Genomic DNA, 19,138 nt, shown 5'->3' on the forward strand with positions numbered 1-19,138 from the left:
CTTCCCCACCTTAGATCTCTCGGCTCCTCCAAAACTTCGATCAGCCAACACGCGATGTCTGAAGAAAGATGAATCCATGATGTGAAACCCCTTCTTTTCTTCTCCTCTAATATGATACCTTCTTTGTTTCCTTGCGTTTCCATTGATTCGAAAAAAAAATTCTGTCGAGATACAGAGTGAGCGGATTTCTCGCTCCTTCTCTCTCCATTCTCTTACGTCGATGTTGTGTGAGATCCAATCAAAATGATGACAGTCACAACTAGAACAAACCAATGATGACAGTCACATCTCACCTTTCCTGATTATTTTAATTTTTTTCACACTATATATTATTAGACTAACTCTTATCATATTCAATTTTCAAGCTTAGGCACGTCACCTTGATTTAATATAATGGCTAACTCTTGTCATGATTCAACATCGAATCAAGAAAACATCTTACAGTTTGGCGTAAAAAAATTAGAGATGTTGCATTTTTACATGCGAGGAAAATTATGATGACTCAGAATAGACGCGTCCAATAGTTAGGCGCAAATAGCACACCCGTTATGCGCCGAAGTAAAATTTTGTTGTGCACATCATTTGGCATCCCAAAATTGATTCAAGATTTCGTTCCAGCGCTCGTTTGACCCACAACTTGAATCAAGGAAAAAGGCCACGGTTTTACCTTTGAATCGTGAGTTGATATCGTCTATAAAATAAGGCTTAATATTAGTAAAATATTTATTGACAGTTGTCGTAATAATATTTCTTTTGATGGATAAAATCTCTATAATGTGAAATTGCACATCATACTCGAGCTAAAGAGGCAAACCAAACTCCCGATAAATGGATAATACTAGAATCGATCCCTATAATCAAACCTTTTAAACTTCTAAGCTATGTGAGGTCATGCGTCCCGCGGTGAGAATACTCACCTTTGGATGAGCGTCCCTGCCCTTCAAAATTCTCCATTCCACTTTTCCTCAAATTATATGAATATAACACTAAATATCTTTTTCGGTTTAAAAAACGGCATAAGCACCGAAAGACAAAAACAAAAAAAAACAATTTTACGGGAAATAAAGAGAAAAAGAAAAAATAGGAAAGCCAAAACCCTAATACGTATAGCCGCAATGTTTTTTCTTTCTTCTCTTTCCTCCTTCTTCTTCTTTTTGTTCTCCTTCTCCATCTCTTTGTTCATCAGAAAAACCTCTGCATAATCAGTTGACGAAATCAATCGCTTCCTCAGTCTCTCGGAAAATCTTAAGTGAACATTTTCTCCAAACAAGGTAAAACTCGATTAGTTTTTTGTAATCCTATTTTTCTTGATCTAATATTAGCCTATTAACTAAAATTATAGATCAATTATTCTGTAATCCTATTTACACGCTTATTTTGATTTGGCGGTAGTCTCTGTTCTATTTTGATTTTATTGTTTTCTTAGGTTCTATCATGCAATGAATTCTGTTATGAAATTTAACGAAATTAAACAAGTAATATTTTAATTTCACAGGTAAGGATAAATCACTCTACAACTCAAGGTTATTTTCCAGGCGAGAGTTAATTACTCTCCAACTTAAGCTTTAATTAGGATTTTGCTTTAATTATATTATGTTTTAGTATTCATTTTTTTAGATAAATAGAACCCTGTAGATTAAATATCCAGATTGGTATTCTTTATATTTATGATTTTGCAGTGGGTGATCATAAAAGAACCATGAGGTAATTAATTAGATGTCCTTTAGTATAATGCCTCTATGAGTTTTTTTTTTATTGTCTTTTATTTTTATGTTTTGTTAATTTTGGGTATCATTAGGTTCGATTTATCAATGTGATTCACGCTTAATTATCAATGTTTTGTTATAAATCAGGTTCTTTTAAGAAATCGAGTGACGAAAAACAGAAACACGCGGTAACATGGTTGGCCCAAACTAATCAGTAACACAGGTTCTTTTGTTAATATTTGTTCCCAATGCAAATTAGGGATCTCAAATTTGCAGATCAAAAATCTGGAACATGCATTGTGACGGGAAACACCAATTGTTGGTCCAACTACAAGGGAGCTTAATGACTTAGGTATCATCGCCTGATCTAATTTTTGAACTGCCAAAACTCCTTTTTTGATATTTGGGCATTAGAATTATAGATATGGTGGATTTACTTTAGTAATTTGAATGATATATTGATGTCTATACTATTGATTTGATGCAGATTCAAACAGATTGACACTTACAGATACCGTGAGCACCCCATGTCACACCCAGGCATCACACACAGGCCCGAGATGAGGTTAATAGCGTGACACAAGTTGGTAATCTTTTTTCGAATTTTAATGGTTTGGTTGACTTTGTTAAATATAGCAATTCTGCTTTTGGATTAAAGCTCACAGTGGCTCTCCGCAATACCCTACTTCTGATCTTATTACTAAAGCTGAAGGTATTATCTTTTTATCATCAACATTACTCTTTTATTTGATATATCATGTGTTTAAAGAAAATTTAATGCCTTGGTTGATGCTTATGGTCGCAATCCCCTTTTCTCTTTTCATAAAATAATAGGACTTATTGAGAGAAATATCAATACAAGCTAACCAAAGTTTTTTTTTGACTGAATTTTATGTCCTCCATGTGTAAGATCATTTGTGCCGAGTGTTTCGGTTTATCCCCAGTGTTCTGTGAGGGTGTATGTCAGTTGAATCAGTTGCATATTTTTCATCAGTCCACAAATTAAAATGATCTAACTACTTTTTTTTGGCGCAGTTAGATATTCCTGTTTGGGTATCTGACTATAGTCTGTTCTTGAGAGACAGATTGTCCAGGGAACTCTTAAGAAGAAAACATTGGAGTGGGCTTTTGCAGTTCGATAAGATTCCATAAGAAATCAAGATTTTGGTGGTGTGAACCATTCTCATCAAGTCTGAGTACTACCATACTAAGCACCATCTCAGATACTCAATGAAGCAAACAGTGATAGAGGGCTCATGGGTATTTTGCGGGTTGCCAGTCTTTTGTCCAAATAATCCATTATTCCGAGGGTTTTGTATATCAACATGGTAAGATGTGTACATCTATTTTATGTGGTCATCCCTCTCATGCAGATAACCATCATGTATTATGCAAGTATTAACGTGTATATGCATTCATGCAACTCCTGCACAATATTTGAGTGTCTTACTTTTACCTTTTCCTTTTTTCTAATCTAGCCATTTGAGTTATATGATGTAGTCGTAGCTAACAGAGATATAGCTAGGCATACTCTTCATGTACATCCACTGAGTGAATGTTATCCATGACTAATGGTTTTTTGATCTCTGAATGACTATTGTTCATCTGTGATTAATGCTATGTTGATTATATATTATTGTGTTTTGGTTTTCCCGAGATTGAGTTTTTGGGCACAAAGGAAAGTGTCTGGATTAGGAGGATAATGCATCAAGTTATTACCGGCAGCAACGTTTCGAGAGCTAAATCCAATTGTCACGATCTCTCTATATAAATACCAAGTACAATGGGAATTTAATGTCCACACTGTAGTCTATATGCTTAATAAGCAATGGGGAAAACCATATCGGTAAGGTTGTGATGTTTTAAGCAATGTGCTTTTTCCGAAATACTTGAGTGTTAATTCATGTTGCCAGAAGTGTGAACGTAAGGTCAAAAGCAGCAAATATCAGAACAGACATTAAGGCTTATAATTTAATGTTTCCATAAGGACGGGCAAGGCGTAGGCACGTGATGCCAAATAAAAAATGTGTCGGGAATTTGGGACGGGGTGAGGCGAAGCCAAGCTACACCAAATTCAAGATCTTAAACGTTCTGACCAAATCCAAGATCTTAAACGACAGGGCGAGGCGAAGTCGAGACAAACCAAATCAAAAATGCATAGCGATGGGGCAAGGTCAAGCCGCAATACACCAATAAAATAGGAAAAAATACGGTTTAGTCCAAAATCCCATCCAAATATACTAGTTAGTCCTGACCCATTCAACTAGGTACAAGTTAGTTTCTTTTTAGGGAAAGTACACAAATAACCTTCTGGATTTACAGTTTAGTCCAAATATTTACAGTTTAGTCCAAAAATTAATTTTTTTTTTATTTTTCGAACCGTTTGTCCAAACTTCGCAAACTTTATATATTTGGAAAGATCTTTCCGAGAGCTACAAAAAGAGTACCCATATGACTATATAATTCTCACTTTTTAAAAAACTTAGTTTACATTGGTGTACAAAAATTCATCAGTGTCTTCCAATAATAATCCACCGGATGGAATAGAATGATGGTCGTTTAGTGACATTGGGAGTGCTTGCTCTAGCAGTGCAGTGTCGTCATCCTATTACCATATTCAGAAAAAAAAAATGTTAGATACATATCAACATACCGTCATAGTGAATTTAGCAAAAAATCTGCGGGCAACAGTTGTGCACATTTCCAAGGAACAAAAATAACCTAGAGGAACTTGTATGTTCTACATCAAAAAGATTGTCTAAAACGATATGAATATAAAACAGTGGGTGCTAGAGAGTGTATGGAGAAATGCAGTTAAATCAGTACCAGATATAACAAGATGCACTGCAAGAAAGACTTTACGAAACTAATAAAGTACTAGTACAGAAGCATATGGAGATTAAAAGGGTGCGGAGCGAAAATTACCTCGAAATTTAACACAATTGAAAGAATTCGTGGTGTCTCCTAAAATTTTGAAGAAACTAAACTCTAAGCTACTCTAACAAGACATGGTAGTTCACGAAGATGTGGACCTCAGGGATATAATATTCTCATTTTTGAATATCATGTAATTCACATTCGCAGTAAGGATATAATATCCTCATTTTTGAATATCATGTAATACAGCTACAATCGAACAAAAACTTTAGTACATGTAAAACAGAACAAGCACATATAGACAGAGAGAAACACATACAACAGGTGTACAATTATGTACACATTAAAAACCAACATGTGTACAATTATGTACACCTTTGTTATTTACATGTGCACTAGTTTGTACACCCTAGTTTCATGGGAGCCTATACTCAGTAACAACTAACAAAGAAAATATCCATAGCCAGAAGGAAAAATTTAACAAGTCCACAAATAGTGACCTATATAAAATCTCATCTGCCGCCTGAGGTGCTAAATGAATGATAATATGATTTAACCGAAATTTGCGACTACATGGAGACATTGTAAAAATGGAAAGGTTCACAGACACCACAACCATGGAACTTCATTGAGAGCTAGTTAAATCCAATATTCGTAATAACAAAAAGTGGGGTTTTTATAGATGTCAACCTCATGCACTTAGTAATTGTGCTCAAACACACTTAAAATGCAAAAACATATGTCATTCTATAACTTGCATGTCCTAGTCAAACAAGAATGCTATAGTTTCGCTAACAACTAGGTAATTTACATGAACACCAATTGTATAAATACAGTAAGATGAAAAAAAGGATATATATACCTCGGTCTTTTTCCATGCATTATATTAGTGGCAACAAAATCCACTGTGTTTGCTAGCTCAGCTCCGCTACCATGCCTCTGCCATACTAAAGACGATCATAGAGTCTGCATTTTTAGCGATTGGCAACTATATACACATTAAAATTAACAAGTGTACATTAAAATCAAGAAGTAGATCGATTAATATCTTTCAAACCTAGAAGTTTCAAAAATTCATCATGTGGTTCAACTATGTACACATTAAAATCAATAAGTGTACATTTGTGTACACGTTAACAATAGTAGGTGTACATTTATGTACACGTTAACAATAGCAGGTGTACAACTGATGCAGTAACGGTCTGTCCAACTGCAGTAACGGTCTGTCCAACTGCAACTTATGCAGCCTAAAACATATTTGGTAACAACAAATTAGTTACGTGCTTGACAAGAGGAACACAACGAGAAAAAGTAAAGCGAATCTTTTGATTCACTAACCTTTCTTAGATCGAGAAGGAGAAGAGTTGTGTTTCTATTGTCTTAAAATGCAAGAAAACATTGAACTATTTTTTTTTATCAGAAAATCATGTCAAAAAATGGAGAGCAGTAAAATTCTTTCCTCTTAGAATAACATCCAAGTGGCTCTCACCTTGACGTGGCTTCCAACCAACTTTCCTATACACAATACTAACAGAAACATAGTCAATATGTGTACAACTATGTACACATTAAGAATCTACATGTGTACATTTATGTACACATTAAGCCTCCCTACTTCTACAGATCACACCAAATTAAGAAGGTGAAGATTATCTTCCTCACTGTATAGCTCCCTGAGGAACGAAAATCATACGATATGAAGGGAGGGCATGAATCAGCTAGGGACCTACGATTAGGTATGCCTTGCCTATCTGTCTACTTTTCCTAAGCAAAAGAAAAGAGTATAACATACAACATCCAATACCCCCACTGCAGTATCTAGTTTCACTCAGCCATAAGCATACATCAATGGCTCACTAGATTCAAACAATCCTCATATTGATGCCTCCAGTAGGAGGGCATACGCCTTACTTGAATTACCCCTAAACTTAAACCAAGGTTGAGAAAACCCCACGTATTATTGAATATTGCGGAATATAATAGTTCTCTGATTTTTGTAATTTTCCTCCCGATTTTTAGTTGTTCATAAAGACAGAACACATTGTCATTCGGTTACTCATATATAATTTCTAAGGACAATGCCAGGAGTAAGAAAAATTAGCAAATAAAAATCTAGATATCAAATGCAACTAACGGACAAAGGTGTCGTTCAGTTAGCAATTGTGAGAAATAATAATAGTGAGAAAAGCTATCCTTGAGATTACGACAAGCTATACTTCTTTTATAAAAAAAGAAAGAAAATGAAAATCCATCTTGTTTAGTCAACCAACATACACAGTCAGTTTTTTTAGGTTTTATCGAAGTATTAATAACATAAGGGTCTTGGCTATACAAATGTCGTCAGAGTGAAGTATTTCATCAGTTTCAGATGATTTATTAACTCCCAGTCACCAGTAAGGACGATATACTTATCGCTGCTCGGATCTAGATACTAAAATTAATTTGGCGTCCCATAATTCAGGTAGAAAGGTTGCGTCGGTTCAGTATATTATTGGACTTCTTAAACATTCTTATTAAACCAAAAGAAAGAGAACCAATGGAAATACCCTTACCAATGTATCATTTCTACTAAAGATTGTCTGCCATAAATATCCTGAAGCAGAAAAAGAAAATTCAATGATCAAAGTGCAATTTAAATGATCACTAGACAAACATCATCACTAGTAAAAGCGTCATAAGAAGGTCCACCCCGAGCAAGTTAAGTCCTAAGAAATATCAACACTGTTAAGCACACCATAACATTATGCATTAAGTGACAAGTATTCAAGAAATAAGTAACATTCATAGACATGAGCATTTTTCCCACCAAAAGCAACAAGGCTTTCAAGCAACAGACACATAAACCTTAAATGGGGAATAATACACAAACAAAATTACGTTTGCCCATCAATAATCACTGAATGCAGAACACCACAAAAAACAGAAGAAATAGACTAATAAGATGATAAATGAATCTTAAAATGACCAATAACTCAAATGAAAAACTAAAATACAAGCAATAAGATTAGGTATGATTTGTGACCACCTGTTTAGATCTAAGACGGAAAACGACATTCAAATGGTTTCCATTTTTGGGAAACAGGTTCAGCAACGGAGAAAGTTTTAGAGTAGGAAGATTTAGATGACGTGATTATAGATCTAAACTCTTATTTAATCATTAGTCAAATAAAAAAATCGAAACGAAATCAAAGAAATTAGGTTTCAAAAACCGTTAAAAATCCTAAAATCAAATTTTAAATCGACATTTTTAACAATGGAAATCAAATCAAATTATAAGAACAGATTCAACTTATCTTCAAATCGTTATCGATGATGAGATCTTCAAAGTAAATTGTTGTACTTGAATCTCCTTGACTTTTCATATAAATTTTGAGTTAATCTTCGAAAAGAATGAATCGATGATGGAAGGTTTAGGTTTATCAAGATGAATCGAGTGTTTCTTCGATTACCATATCATATTTGGTGATTGAATTTTCGTTGAGACCTCGAGATTACTCAGAAAGCTGTTTTCGTTAAATGAAAATGGGAACTGGATTATGAGAGTAATAACTTGGCTTATGGGGCATTTTTGTCATGAAAAAATTATGCTTTGGACTAAATCGTTCATATCAGGACTAACCCGTCTCAGATTTGATAAGTTTGGACTTTCTTGTACTAGGCTTGACAGGACAGGACTAAAGCGTCCAAAGCCCACAAACTTTGGGACTAAACGTCAATTTATACAATAAAATATGTATCGGGACGGGACGAAGCTGAGTCAAGCATGCATCGGGACAGGGCGAGGCGAAACCGAACCACACCAAATCAAAAATCCTAAGCACGGCGCATAGGATGGTTTTGAGTCCACCCGGTGCGTAGCACGGACACAAAAACTAGTTGAGACTTTCAAAAGACTCAAGACTTCTCACAATCAAGTATCACGTACGCAAAAAAGAAATTGACGTACGCAAGACCACTCTTTTGTTTTGTTTTAGGCGCATAATGGTTATACGCTTTTGAATATTTTTAGAACTTAAAATAGGACCACATTTTTGAGAAATGTCGATTAATAATTAAAATGTGCAGCTCATGGGTACAGCTTAGGGGTTCTGGCCTGGTGAGTATTTTGTTGTGTTTCTGAAAAGGATTAAGAATTGTTTAGCTAATCTTGATGCATGTAGTGGTCAGAATAGTTTTCTATTTCATAGATTAGGAATCGTTATTTAGAGGGGTGTTGGTGCTCATCTTGTTGTTAGGCTGCCGACCCTCCAAATCTACCATGTGTCATTCTTTATATTACATAATAATAAATGGATAATTGAAAATTTATAATGTTTATACTTTTATTTTGGTTGGAAACACATGACGTTTACGTGCTTTCACTGCAATATAACAGTTACGAGTCCGAAATTTGATCTACATCTTAATTCAAGCAAATGGTGGAATCCTAGTTAGCAATTCGGGATTCGGCAAACGTACGGAACGGCAAACGTACGAGTATTATACGGTTTTGTAAAATCCAGATTCGGTCCAAAATTCGGTCAACGGGACGTGATTCGTCAGTAATTCGGAACGGCATACGTACGTGTATAATTCGATTTATAAATGTGAGTTCGGTTCTGAAAATTCGGTATCTATATATAACAAATAATTTGTATTTATAAGGTCATAGACCAATTTTTATGCATATGTGTGAGTTATTTAAAGAAAAAATAAACTTAATATGATGATATTAATAATATATACAACATTAGTTATCCAAGAGGACGTCGTATGGTGGTTTAGATGCTTGGTTAGTGAGTTTGAGATCTCTCTCACCTTCACCTTCAAATCTCTTCAGTCGTTTTTGTTTCATAAAAATTACAACACGTCTAATATTCGGTCGTGTATGCTCGGAAGGCAGTAAAGCCCAAAAAGTGGAGTCTTTGAAAAGTAAAAGCTAAAGAATTTATGGCGAATTAAGCGGACGTATCATTCGGAATACGTAAAATTCGTGAACGGTTCGCGAATAATCCGGGAATGCCACATAATACGTGACTTGGGTTCGGAGTTGCAAACGTACACGAATAAGACGGTAAAATTCGTGATACGGAAAAATTCGCGAATGATTCGCGAACTTACTAACTAGGTGTGGAATCACAGTTTGAATCTTGACTTTATTGGATTTTTTGCTTGAATCTTGACTTTATTGGATTTTTTTCCCTGTCAGGTGACCTGTGAGTCTCCATAAGACCCGATCTAAGACTAATAGAGTCTAAACTCTAAATAAGCTTTTCTTCTAATGTTTTAATTTAGATGCTTTACTGGATTACTTTCCTTCCAAAACTCGAGTTGCAAAAGATGGTGTTTTTAGAGTATAAGAGAGTCTTGGTTAAATAATAGTCAACTGTGTTTGACATAAGTCTTGTTTGTCTTGTCGGATGTCTGCGACTAACAGTGTATCTGCTAAGTCTGTAAATATGTCTAAACAAGTCCGAGTCCTATAATGTTTTTATAACAATTGAATACAATTCTATCTGTAGCATTGATTTCTCATGGTATCAATCGGGAAAAACAACCGTTAAAATTCTTTTTCGATCCTAGATTTTCATCTCCATACTTTTCTTTAATGGATAATCAATCTTTAGTTTCCGCTGCATTATCATCGTCATCATTAAAAGGTTACAAGAAGAAGAAGAAGAAATCAAATTATGATATTGAAGAAGCTTCTACTTCCGCTGCTATAATGATCAGAAATTTGGGATTTTCTTGCTACAACGATGATGAATTCCTATTTGATAGAGGTAATTTTAGTTACAATTACAAATATTATCAGTTCTCAATTCCAAATTAGGGTTTTTTTTTTTAGCGTTGGGTTCTTGAAATTGCTGGTTAATATATAATTGCTTTCTTTAGAAAGATTTGTCAATATTTTGAACCCCGACCCTTCTCTGTAGTTGTTTCTTTCTTCAATTCGTCAAAACCCAAAGTTTAAATCTTTCTCATCAACAAAATCATCAACCAACAGAGAACTACAAAACAAATACTGGAAGTTACGATTTCTGCTGCTAATCAACTTGTGATGCTTCTGGTTCTAAGGTTTGATAAGAAGGTTCACAATTACTACTTGTCCTATTACTATTGGTTCCACTACTGAAGATGTTTCTACTACAACAAGGCATGGTGGTGCTTCTACTTCAACAACTACTTCTTTCACCTGTACATCTTTTGCTTCTCCAAAATTTTCAGAATTCTTAATTTTTTGTTGCTACCAACATTGCTTGAGGCTTCAACTTTTAACAACTGGTGTTGTTACTTCGTCGATTTGTGTATAAGTGATGCTGCAATTACAGTTTTTTTGTTTCTACCGATGGTGGGCTTGTGGCAATGGGTGCTGCTATTTCTTCACCAACTAACACTTCTATTACTGCATCCAGTGATGCTGCAAATTCTAATACTGCTACTACTGCTGATGTGTTACTGAACACAACATTTATGTTTAGTTTTCTTATGTGAAGTCTTGTTTGTGTTGTCTGCAACTTTGTATGAGTTTGCTGTCAAGATTTTGCAGGAGTAAGTGTTTACTATTTTTGCCAAACTTATAGTGGTTGTCACTAAAGGTTTGAGTGGGGATGTTAGAGTATAAGAGAGTCTTGGTTAAATAATAGTCAATTGTGTTTGACAGAAGTCTTGTTTGTGTTGTCGGATGTATGTGACTAACAGTGTATCTGCTAAGTCTTTAAATATGTCTAAACAAGTCCGAGTCCTGTAATATTTTTATAACAATTAAATACAATTCTATCTGTACCATTGATTTCTCAGGTGTTTCTACAAATATAATTTAATCATATAAGACATCTAATCTCAACTGTAATAAACACACCTTTCATAATACGCTGGACAAATTTTTTGAAACGTTCATTTTTTATCGGTGATGTGATATTTTGGGTCTTAATTTTTTTCTTAAAGAAAAAATCTACATAAGTACCACCTAAGATTGGGTGCATTGGGTGCGATAAAAAATGTGGCACAAAATATTTTCGAAGTTGTTTAGATTGTTTAAATTGGGTATATCAGAATCTGACGTAATAAAAATCCAACATAAAAAATGAGATATATATTGACTGAAAGAGGTTAAAATAAAAAATCAAGCATATTAAAAAGAAAACAATCAACCTATATATCAAACTAATTAAGAACACCAAGAACCATAGATACTTATCGAGCTAACTCATTTACTGCATTCATAGCATCATCAATATCAACCCTCATAAGATTTAATATTTCTCTTCAAATCGACCTACTTCCCATTGATAGCATATTTTGTTGTTCCTCATATATCTTTATCTCTTGTGGCACTTCAACCTTGCCCATTGTCAATTTTTCATCCTTTTTTTTTTCTATCACCAAAACTATAAATATATTGCAGACATACCAAGAAGTAAGCAAAGAAGAACTCAAAGTGCCTACAACCTCCGTAGCAACTTGGAAAAACCCGAGCTGAATACCCACCACAAACAGATCCAATGGCCACTAGGAAACTAAATTACAAAGGAATTATCTACGTTTCTTCTCCAGGTATAAGCTTGAACTTTGACTTGTTGAATTACACAATGAGTATGTGAAGAACCATGTTCAAAAATGATGTTATTTCGGCATTTCCAAATTGACCAGCAGACGAAGGCATGAATGGCTGGCCACAACAATTTCCTAACGGATACGGCATACAAGTTTTCTACTCCTTCATGATTTGGTCAATATAGTTAGGCATTGGGCCAATGAAGAGTGAAGACCACAACATCCATAAAATGCCTCCAAATTCCGAAAGAGAAACTACAATTGAACATTAGGTATTCCACTGATTCTCCATATTTTGGATAACAAGCACCCGTTCACAATTAGTTTTCTGTTATTATAGAGAGTGTCCATAATAGTTAATCTCTTGCGAAATACAATACAAAGAAAGAAACCTATTTTATGAGGCCATGACCTAGACCAGATACTGAGATGTAAGTTAAGTAAATTAGCTTCGTCTTCTAGTTTGGCATATTAAGTAAGATTTAACCAAGAAAGGACTTGAACTATCAATGCCCCATTAGATGTATCTGGATCCAACCCCAATTGAAGTCCTTCAAGATTTGAGGTGAGAGAACATACCTCAGTAATCTGAAGTTGAGATAACTGCCTTTGTCATCCCAAATTCATCTCCTCCTTGTTGGAGCCTAAACACATTCAGCGATTGTCCAATGCTTTGTAATGGTTATGGAATAAATATTAGGGAAATGATAAGAGAATTGAGCCATACCTACTCATTGATCCCCAGAAAACATAACTGAATTTCCTTTTCTGACTTGTAGGATACAGTTGGCTTTGAAGAATTCAAGTGCTTGTAAATGCCCTTCCAAACCCAAACCAGCAGCACCATTTGGAGCCTTGGTTTATCTATTAGAATCCATCGACCCATATTCCGAAGTTGCTGCTTTTCTCTGAAGAACATCTTTTTCATGATTGAATCTCTACAACTATTTGGAGAAAAGAGCTTGTTCACGCTTCTAAGAGAGTTAACCATAATCCATCGTTATTGAGCGGCGTTCATCGATCTCCCTAGCAATTAGATGATGTTCCTTTTTACTTCATTATCGTCCAAAAGATATTCTTGGAAAACTTTCTCTAAAGCTTCAATAACTTTCATCAGTGGAGCAAAAAGTGAAAACATATAAATAGAGACACAAGAAAGCACACTATTTACAAGAGTGAGCTTACGGCTTTCGCAATGCTGGATCTCATCTCCTCCTTTTCAAACTCTGTTCACAGCTCCAACTCCTTCTCTGAGTTCCCAACATAAGTTCCATCTTCTCTCGCAACCACGGACTGTATTCTTCCATTTTCTCGGCTAAACGCATCCCCGACTTCACCAGCAACAACAATCAAGTTCCAGCAGTCTTCATCATCAACAGCGCCCACAGCTCGACTCCACCATTCTCTGTTTCTATTACTCTCAGCTGCAGACTCCAAACTCAAGCTTCTCCCTCGGTCTTCTCAGCACAATTCCATCTCGTCAGCCAACCATAACTGCCATGCAGTCCCATAAACTCGATCTAAACTCATTATACTCTCGACCGTTCTCCATCTTTCTATCGACCATCATCGCCATCGTCCGCAACAGATCAATCTCGTCATCACTCAGCAGCAGCGGGCCATACTCGTCTTCATATTTAACTGCATCTTCTTCAAACTTGTATGTAACTCAACTCTTCTACACAACAGCGATCATAGCCTCCAACTCGTTCGAGCCTTTCTCAATCAACGAACTCCATATCGACCCATCTCTGATCCCTCTAAACCATACAACTCCATTATTGGCAGCAGACTAAAGCTCCATCTCCTCCATCATCGATATCACCCACTGCAACGACATTCAAACAGTACAACTCCACCATTCAACACCGCCGAGTTTATACTTTTTCACACTGGCAGCAAGAACTCGATCTCCTTACAGCCAAACCCGTTAACTGCAAATTCCTTATCAACCACCATACCAAATCATATCTTCCAGCTCAGATATTTTTCCACCAGTCACGACTCCATAACTACTTCCTCATCTTCACCGGAAATGGCAGCAGGGACCCTTCCTTCTCTGTTCAACTCACGCTCGACTAGTTCTCCCTGTATATCTCCTTACACAACCACATCTCCATTCCCATAAATCCATAACTATGAAAGTCACTTGAAACTACCGGAGCTTCCCTGTATATTTGTCGTGTATTAAAGAAGATGAGGAAAAAAAAAGCAAACTCTAGGGTTTCACGAGAGGAAGCTCCGTTTTTTTCTCCCTCCCTTTTCTCTTTTGCGTTCTTTAGGGTTTATTTTGATTTTGCGCTCTAATGGCGCAAAATCAAGATAATAATCCGCCTGTTTTAAGCAATCATCAAGATAATCAACCTAAAAGGATATTGAATCAATCTCGAACAAAAAGTATCTATATCCCAAGGACTAACGCTGCAAACCCTAATGCTATGAACCCTAATTCGACCGAGTTTGGGAAGCAGCACGAAGATGGCAATCCTAACGCGTTTAGGAATCTGCATGAAGACGTCAATCCTAATGCGTTTAGGAATCTGCATGAAGATGGCAATCAAGGCGTGCATAAGGAAGGCTCTTATGCGGCTATATTAAAGAAGAGAACACATGTTTTGTCAAGGATTGATGCTGAAACACTCTCTCATCCTCCAATTCGTTCTACAACAAACAATGATGTTTTGATTAAAATTCCACGAGAGACTCACGCAAGGATTAAGGCTGTGTGGAGATTTAGTTTGGTTGCGCGTTTGATATTTTTCAAAACCCTAAAATTCGAAGATGTTAAAAAAGATTTATTGAATCAATGGAAGCTATCATGTTCGGTTCAATTCATGGAAAAAAGGATATTTTGTTATTAAGCTAGACAATGAAGATGATCGAAAACGTGTAAGCTATGATGGTCCGTGGAAGATTAAATCTGAAACAGGGTTCCAACAGCTTAAAATTCATCCATGGACGCCTATGTTTGATCCTGGGAAGGATAAGATTACTAGAGCTGCAGTTTGGGTTTGTTTCACGGCTCTGCCAATGGAGTTTTGGGATGAAGAGACGATTTTTCGAATGGCAAGAGGGCTTGGTAAGCCGGTTTCTGTTGATCCGCGTACTTTGCATCATGAATATGGTTACTTTGCTGCTGCTTTGATCGACATAGATTTCTCTCAACCTTTAGGAAGGATTTTGATTGATGGTGAAGAGAATGAAGAAATCTTTGTTCAAGATTATGAAATTTTAAACAGGCCAATTTTTTGTGATTATTGCAAATCTATTGGTCATAAAAAATCTGATTGTAGAACAAAAAAGTTTGATGATTTGAAGGACAAGGCTGATGAAGAAACTGATCCTGAGATCAAAAAATCAATTGAAGCTGATATGGATGATCTTAAGAATTTCTGGCAAAAAGAACGAATTCCTAAAGAAGAACATGCCAGAAGATCCTCCAATCTTGGAAAAAGATCAAACTAACAAGCCTGGAGATGATCCCAAAACTATGAAGAATTCAATTCTTGAGATGGCTACTGGAAAACACACAATTTTCCCCGAGCATAGTGCTAGTTCTGGTGGAAAACTGGGTGAAGATGGTACTGAATCAGAGATGCATAATGATGGTGCAGCATCGTCAGTGCCGCACAATGATGGTACGTCATTATCTGGGGTTCGCAATGAAAGTGCGGTCCAATCTGTGCAGCACAATGATGGTGTTGTTCATTCCATACAACGCAGAGATGATGCCAACGATGGTGGTGGGGCTCATCCTGGGATGCACAATGATGATGCAGAATCTGTTTTACGCAATGATGATGCTGAATCAATTTTGCCCAGTGATGGCGCAGAACTTGCGGAAACCGTGCACGATAATTTGTGCAAGGAGGATGATACCAATCTGGAGATGCAAGAGACGGAAGCTTATAAGACTTATGAGGCCATGAAAGAGACAGCCCGGAAGCGTGAGGTTGATGCTGAAGTCGCTAGAATTCAACAAGAGATTGCTAATACAAGGCTAGAGAATTTGAGGAAGAAGGTTTTAGATTTTCAGCATTCCCCGGTTACTAGTCTGACTCCTATGGATGATCATGATGAAGCTAGTTTTAGTGAAGCCACTAAAACTTCAAGAAGATCTACTCCGGCTAAATCTTTAGAGAACTTAACGCTTTCTAATAGATTTGAAACCGGGACCGAAGAAATTGATAAGGTAGTTATTGAAACTGATGACGAAGTTGCAGATGCGGTGGACACGGTAGTAACAAATACTTCCAAGGTAGTTGAAGAGGATGCAAGAAATTTGGAGTTACTTGCTAACAAATATCTGAATGAGCGTGAGAAGAAGGAATTGGTTGACAAAAAGAAAAAACCAAAAGTCACTAAAAAGAAGACTATTACTGTGGCAAATGTTAGTCAAGTTCAAACACGAGGTGGTAAATTTTCCAGACAGGGTTCGGCAAGCCCTTCGAAGAACGGAGTTAATTAATGCGTGTCTTTTATTGGAATGTTCAAGGCTTGGATAAAGATGGTGCAAGGGCCAAGTTGAGTGAGCTTTATCGCTTGCACAATCCTGATGTAATTTGTATTGCGGAGCCGCAGGTTCGTTGCACTACACATTTTGTTAGGAATTTAAATTTGCTTGATTTTTGTGAAGATGTTATCACTAATGAGGTGAATGGTCAGAGAGGTAACATTTGGGTCTTTTGGAGGGATTCTCTGGCAAGGACGAATTTTCTATATTCTTCAAAACAGGCTATCACTTTGGATTTTTCTGGTAATTATATCACGGTTGTGCATGCTTCTTCTGATGCGGTGGAAAGGAGGTATCTTTAGCGTCAATTGGGGTTGGGATTTATTTCTATTCCGTGGTTGGTGTTGGGTGATTTTAATTGTGTTTTGCATTTAGATGAAAAGAAGGGTGGAAGGCCGATCAAAGAAATATTTATGAATGAATTTCGAAGTTGGATCTCTGACAATGGTTTGGTGGAAGCAGATGCTATTGGGAAGAAATATACTTGGTCTAATTGTCGGAGTGGATTCATAGAATCGTTTCTAAACATGATAGGGTTGTTATTAACGATGCTTGGCATGATAAGTATGCTAACTGGAGGTGCAAAGCTATGCCAAGAATTTGCTATGATCATTCCCCTCTTTTTGGTTTTGCTTTTGATAGTCCAAGGCCAAATAAGGTTCCTTTTAAAATTCAGAAAATGTGGCTTTCTCACCCATCTTTTTTGGATTTTGTAAAGGAAAATTGGAGTGCCAGGCTGGATGGTGCGCCTCCTTTTGTTTTCACGTCTAAGTTGAATAGACTGAAGGATGCTTTGAAGATTTGGAATAGAACTGTGTTTAGGGATGTTCAATTTCGCTTAGAACAAGCGGAATTGAATCTTGATAAGGAGAATGATATTCTGGATCAAAATGTTAGGTGTGAGCTGCAATTTTTGAAGGTTGTCGATGCTAGGAAAGCTGTTGATGAGGTGCGGACTGAATTGGCAGTTATGCTTAAGCAAAAATCGAGAACTAGTTGGTTGGAAGATGGTGATCAAAATACTCGGTTTTTCCACAACACCATTCGTGTGAGGAGAAGCCAAAACACAATCTCTGAAGTGAAGATTTCTACTACCGTGCAAAATTCAATGGTGGAGCTGTGCATATAGATCCAAAGTTGTTTGATTATGAGCATGAAAGCATCTCAGCTGCTGAAAGTGCTTTTATGGATGCTATTCCGTCTTTGGATGAAGTTAAGGAATCTTTTTTTGATCTGGGCGCTGATTCTGCTCCTGGCCCTGATGGTTTTACAGGTTCTTTCTTTAGAATCTGTTGGAACATTATTTCTAGAGATTTTTTTAATGCTATTGCAAATTGATGCAGGGCATACTACAATTCCAGAAGATTCCGCTTAGAGGTTTGGCTTCCAAGGTTTCCTAGTTTCAGTCTTTCTTATTTCTAGGATTCTTTTAGATTTCCTTTTAGTTTTCTGTTTCCTAGTTTAGTTATTCTTAAAGCCTATATAAAGGCTAGATTAAGTCTTGTAAGAGCTATCTATTACTCAATCAAATTATTAAACACAAAACTTATCTTTCTCTTCTTGCTTGAATTCTCTTCTCTTCTTGCTTATAGCAATCTAGTATTGCTTTCTTTTACCTTGTTCCACATTAGTTGGTATCACCCGCTTAGTTTTAGGTTTTTCATCCTATCACTTGATCCTTTACTTCGCTTCCGCAACACCTTTTCTTTCCTTTTAAGTACACAAAAAAAAAAATGACTGCTCAACCAGTTACTCTAGCAGCAATCGAAGCTCTCATCAAATCTCATACCGAGATTTTGGCAAAAACCATTACTGAAACTCTTGAGAAGTCCATGGAGGAAAAATTAGGATTAAGAGATAACAAGCTTGAAGCAATGCAGAATCAGCTTTTCAAGGTTGCAAAACACATAAATATAGATTTGGATATGCCTGAGCTTGTATACTTAGAAGACAAAACTAAAAACAATACACTTCAGTTTTTACAGAATGATGAAGTACCTAAACATGTATTGCGTACTTTAAACATTAAGAAACCGTATGAAGGGTTCATAGGTCATTCAAAGAAGAAGCTAGTTTCTCCTACACTCGACAGTAATGATGAAGATGAACGTGAGAACGATCTAGAGAAGAATTGGATTGAAGAACGACGTTTAAAAACTGGTCACAACCCTTACAGTTTTTTACCTGAATATAAGCTAAAAGCTGATATTCCCAACTTCTCTGGAAATTTTCGTATTGAAGAACTAACTGATTAGTTCTTTGACGTAGAAGTTTTTTTTGAATTTATGGAAGTCCCTGAAGATTCTAAGGTCAAACTTGTGACTTACAAGCTCAAAGGAGGAGCTGCAGCCTGGTGGGATAAGATCTGTGATGATCGTAGAAACGCTAACAAACCGAAAATACGTACTTGGACACGTATGAAAACTTTGATCAGGGATACGTTCTTACCTAGAGACTTTATGCAACAACTTTTCATCAAATTGCAGAACATTCAGCAGGGGGCACA

At 36.3% G+C, this 19,138-nt stretch overlaps 1 protein-coding gene and 1 long non-coding RNA gene across 5 annotated transcripts; both read left to right on the plus strand.

Moving 5' to 3' along the window:
* The first annotated feature begins 1,125 nt into the window (after positions 1 to 1,125).
* On the plus strand, positions 1,126 to 3,262 carry LOC113327550. Of its 4 annotated transcripts, none has more exons than XR_003349001.1 (5): positions 1,146 to 1,271; positions 1,496 to 1,704; positions 1,854 to 2,058; positions 2,194 to 2,418; positions 2,742 to 3,262. It is a non-coding gene; the product is annotated as an uncharacterized LOC113327550 (long non-coding RNA). The 4 variants fall into 4 exon arrangements; XR_003349004.1 differs by having other exon boundaries at positions 2,746 to 3,262; XR_003349002.1 differs by having other exon boundaries at positions 1,147 to 1,271; positions 2,792 to 3,262.
* A 6,817-nt stretch (positions 3,263 to 10,079) lies between these two features.
* LOC113327559 lies at positions 10,080 to 11,299 on the plus strand. Its single transcript, XM_026574738.1, has 2 exons — positions 10,080 to 10,345; positions 10,641 to 11,299. The coding sequence occupies exons 1-2, from the start codon at positions 10,171 to 10,173 to the stop codon at positions 10,874 to 10,876; spliced, it is 411 nt and encodes a 136-aa protein (XP_026430523.1). The 5' UTR covers positions 10,080 to 10,170; the 3' UTR covers positions 10,877 to 11,299.
* The last annotated feature ends 7,839 nt before the right edge of the window (positions 11,300 to 19,138 follow it).

The sequence above is a fragment of the Papaver somniferum genome, chromosome 1, assembly GCF_003573695.1.
Source record: "Papaver somniferum cultivar HN1 chromosome 1, ASM357369v1, whole genome shotgun sequence".
In the NCBI taxonomy this organism is placed as follows: Eukaryota; Viridiplantae; Streptophyta; class Magnoliopsida; order Ranunculales; family Papaveraceae; genus Papaver; species Papaver somniferum.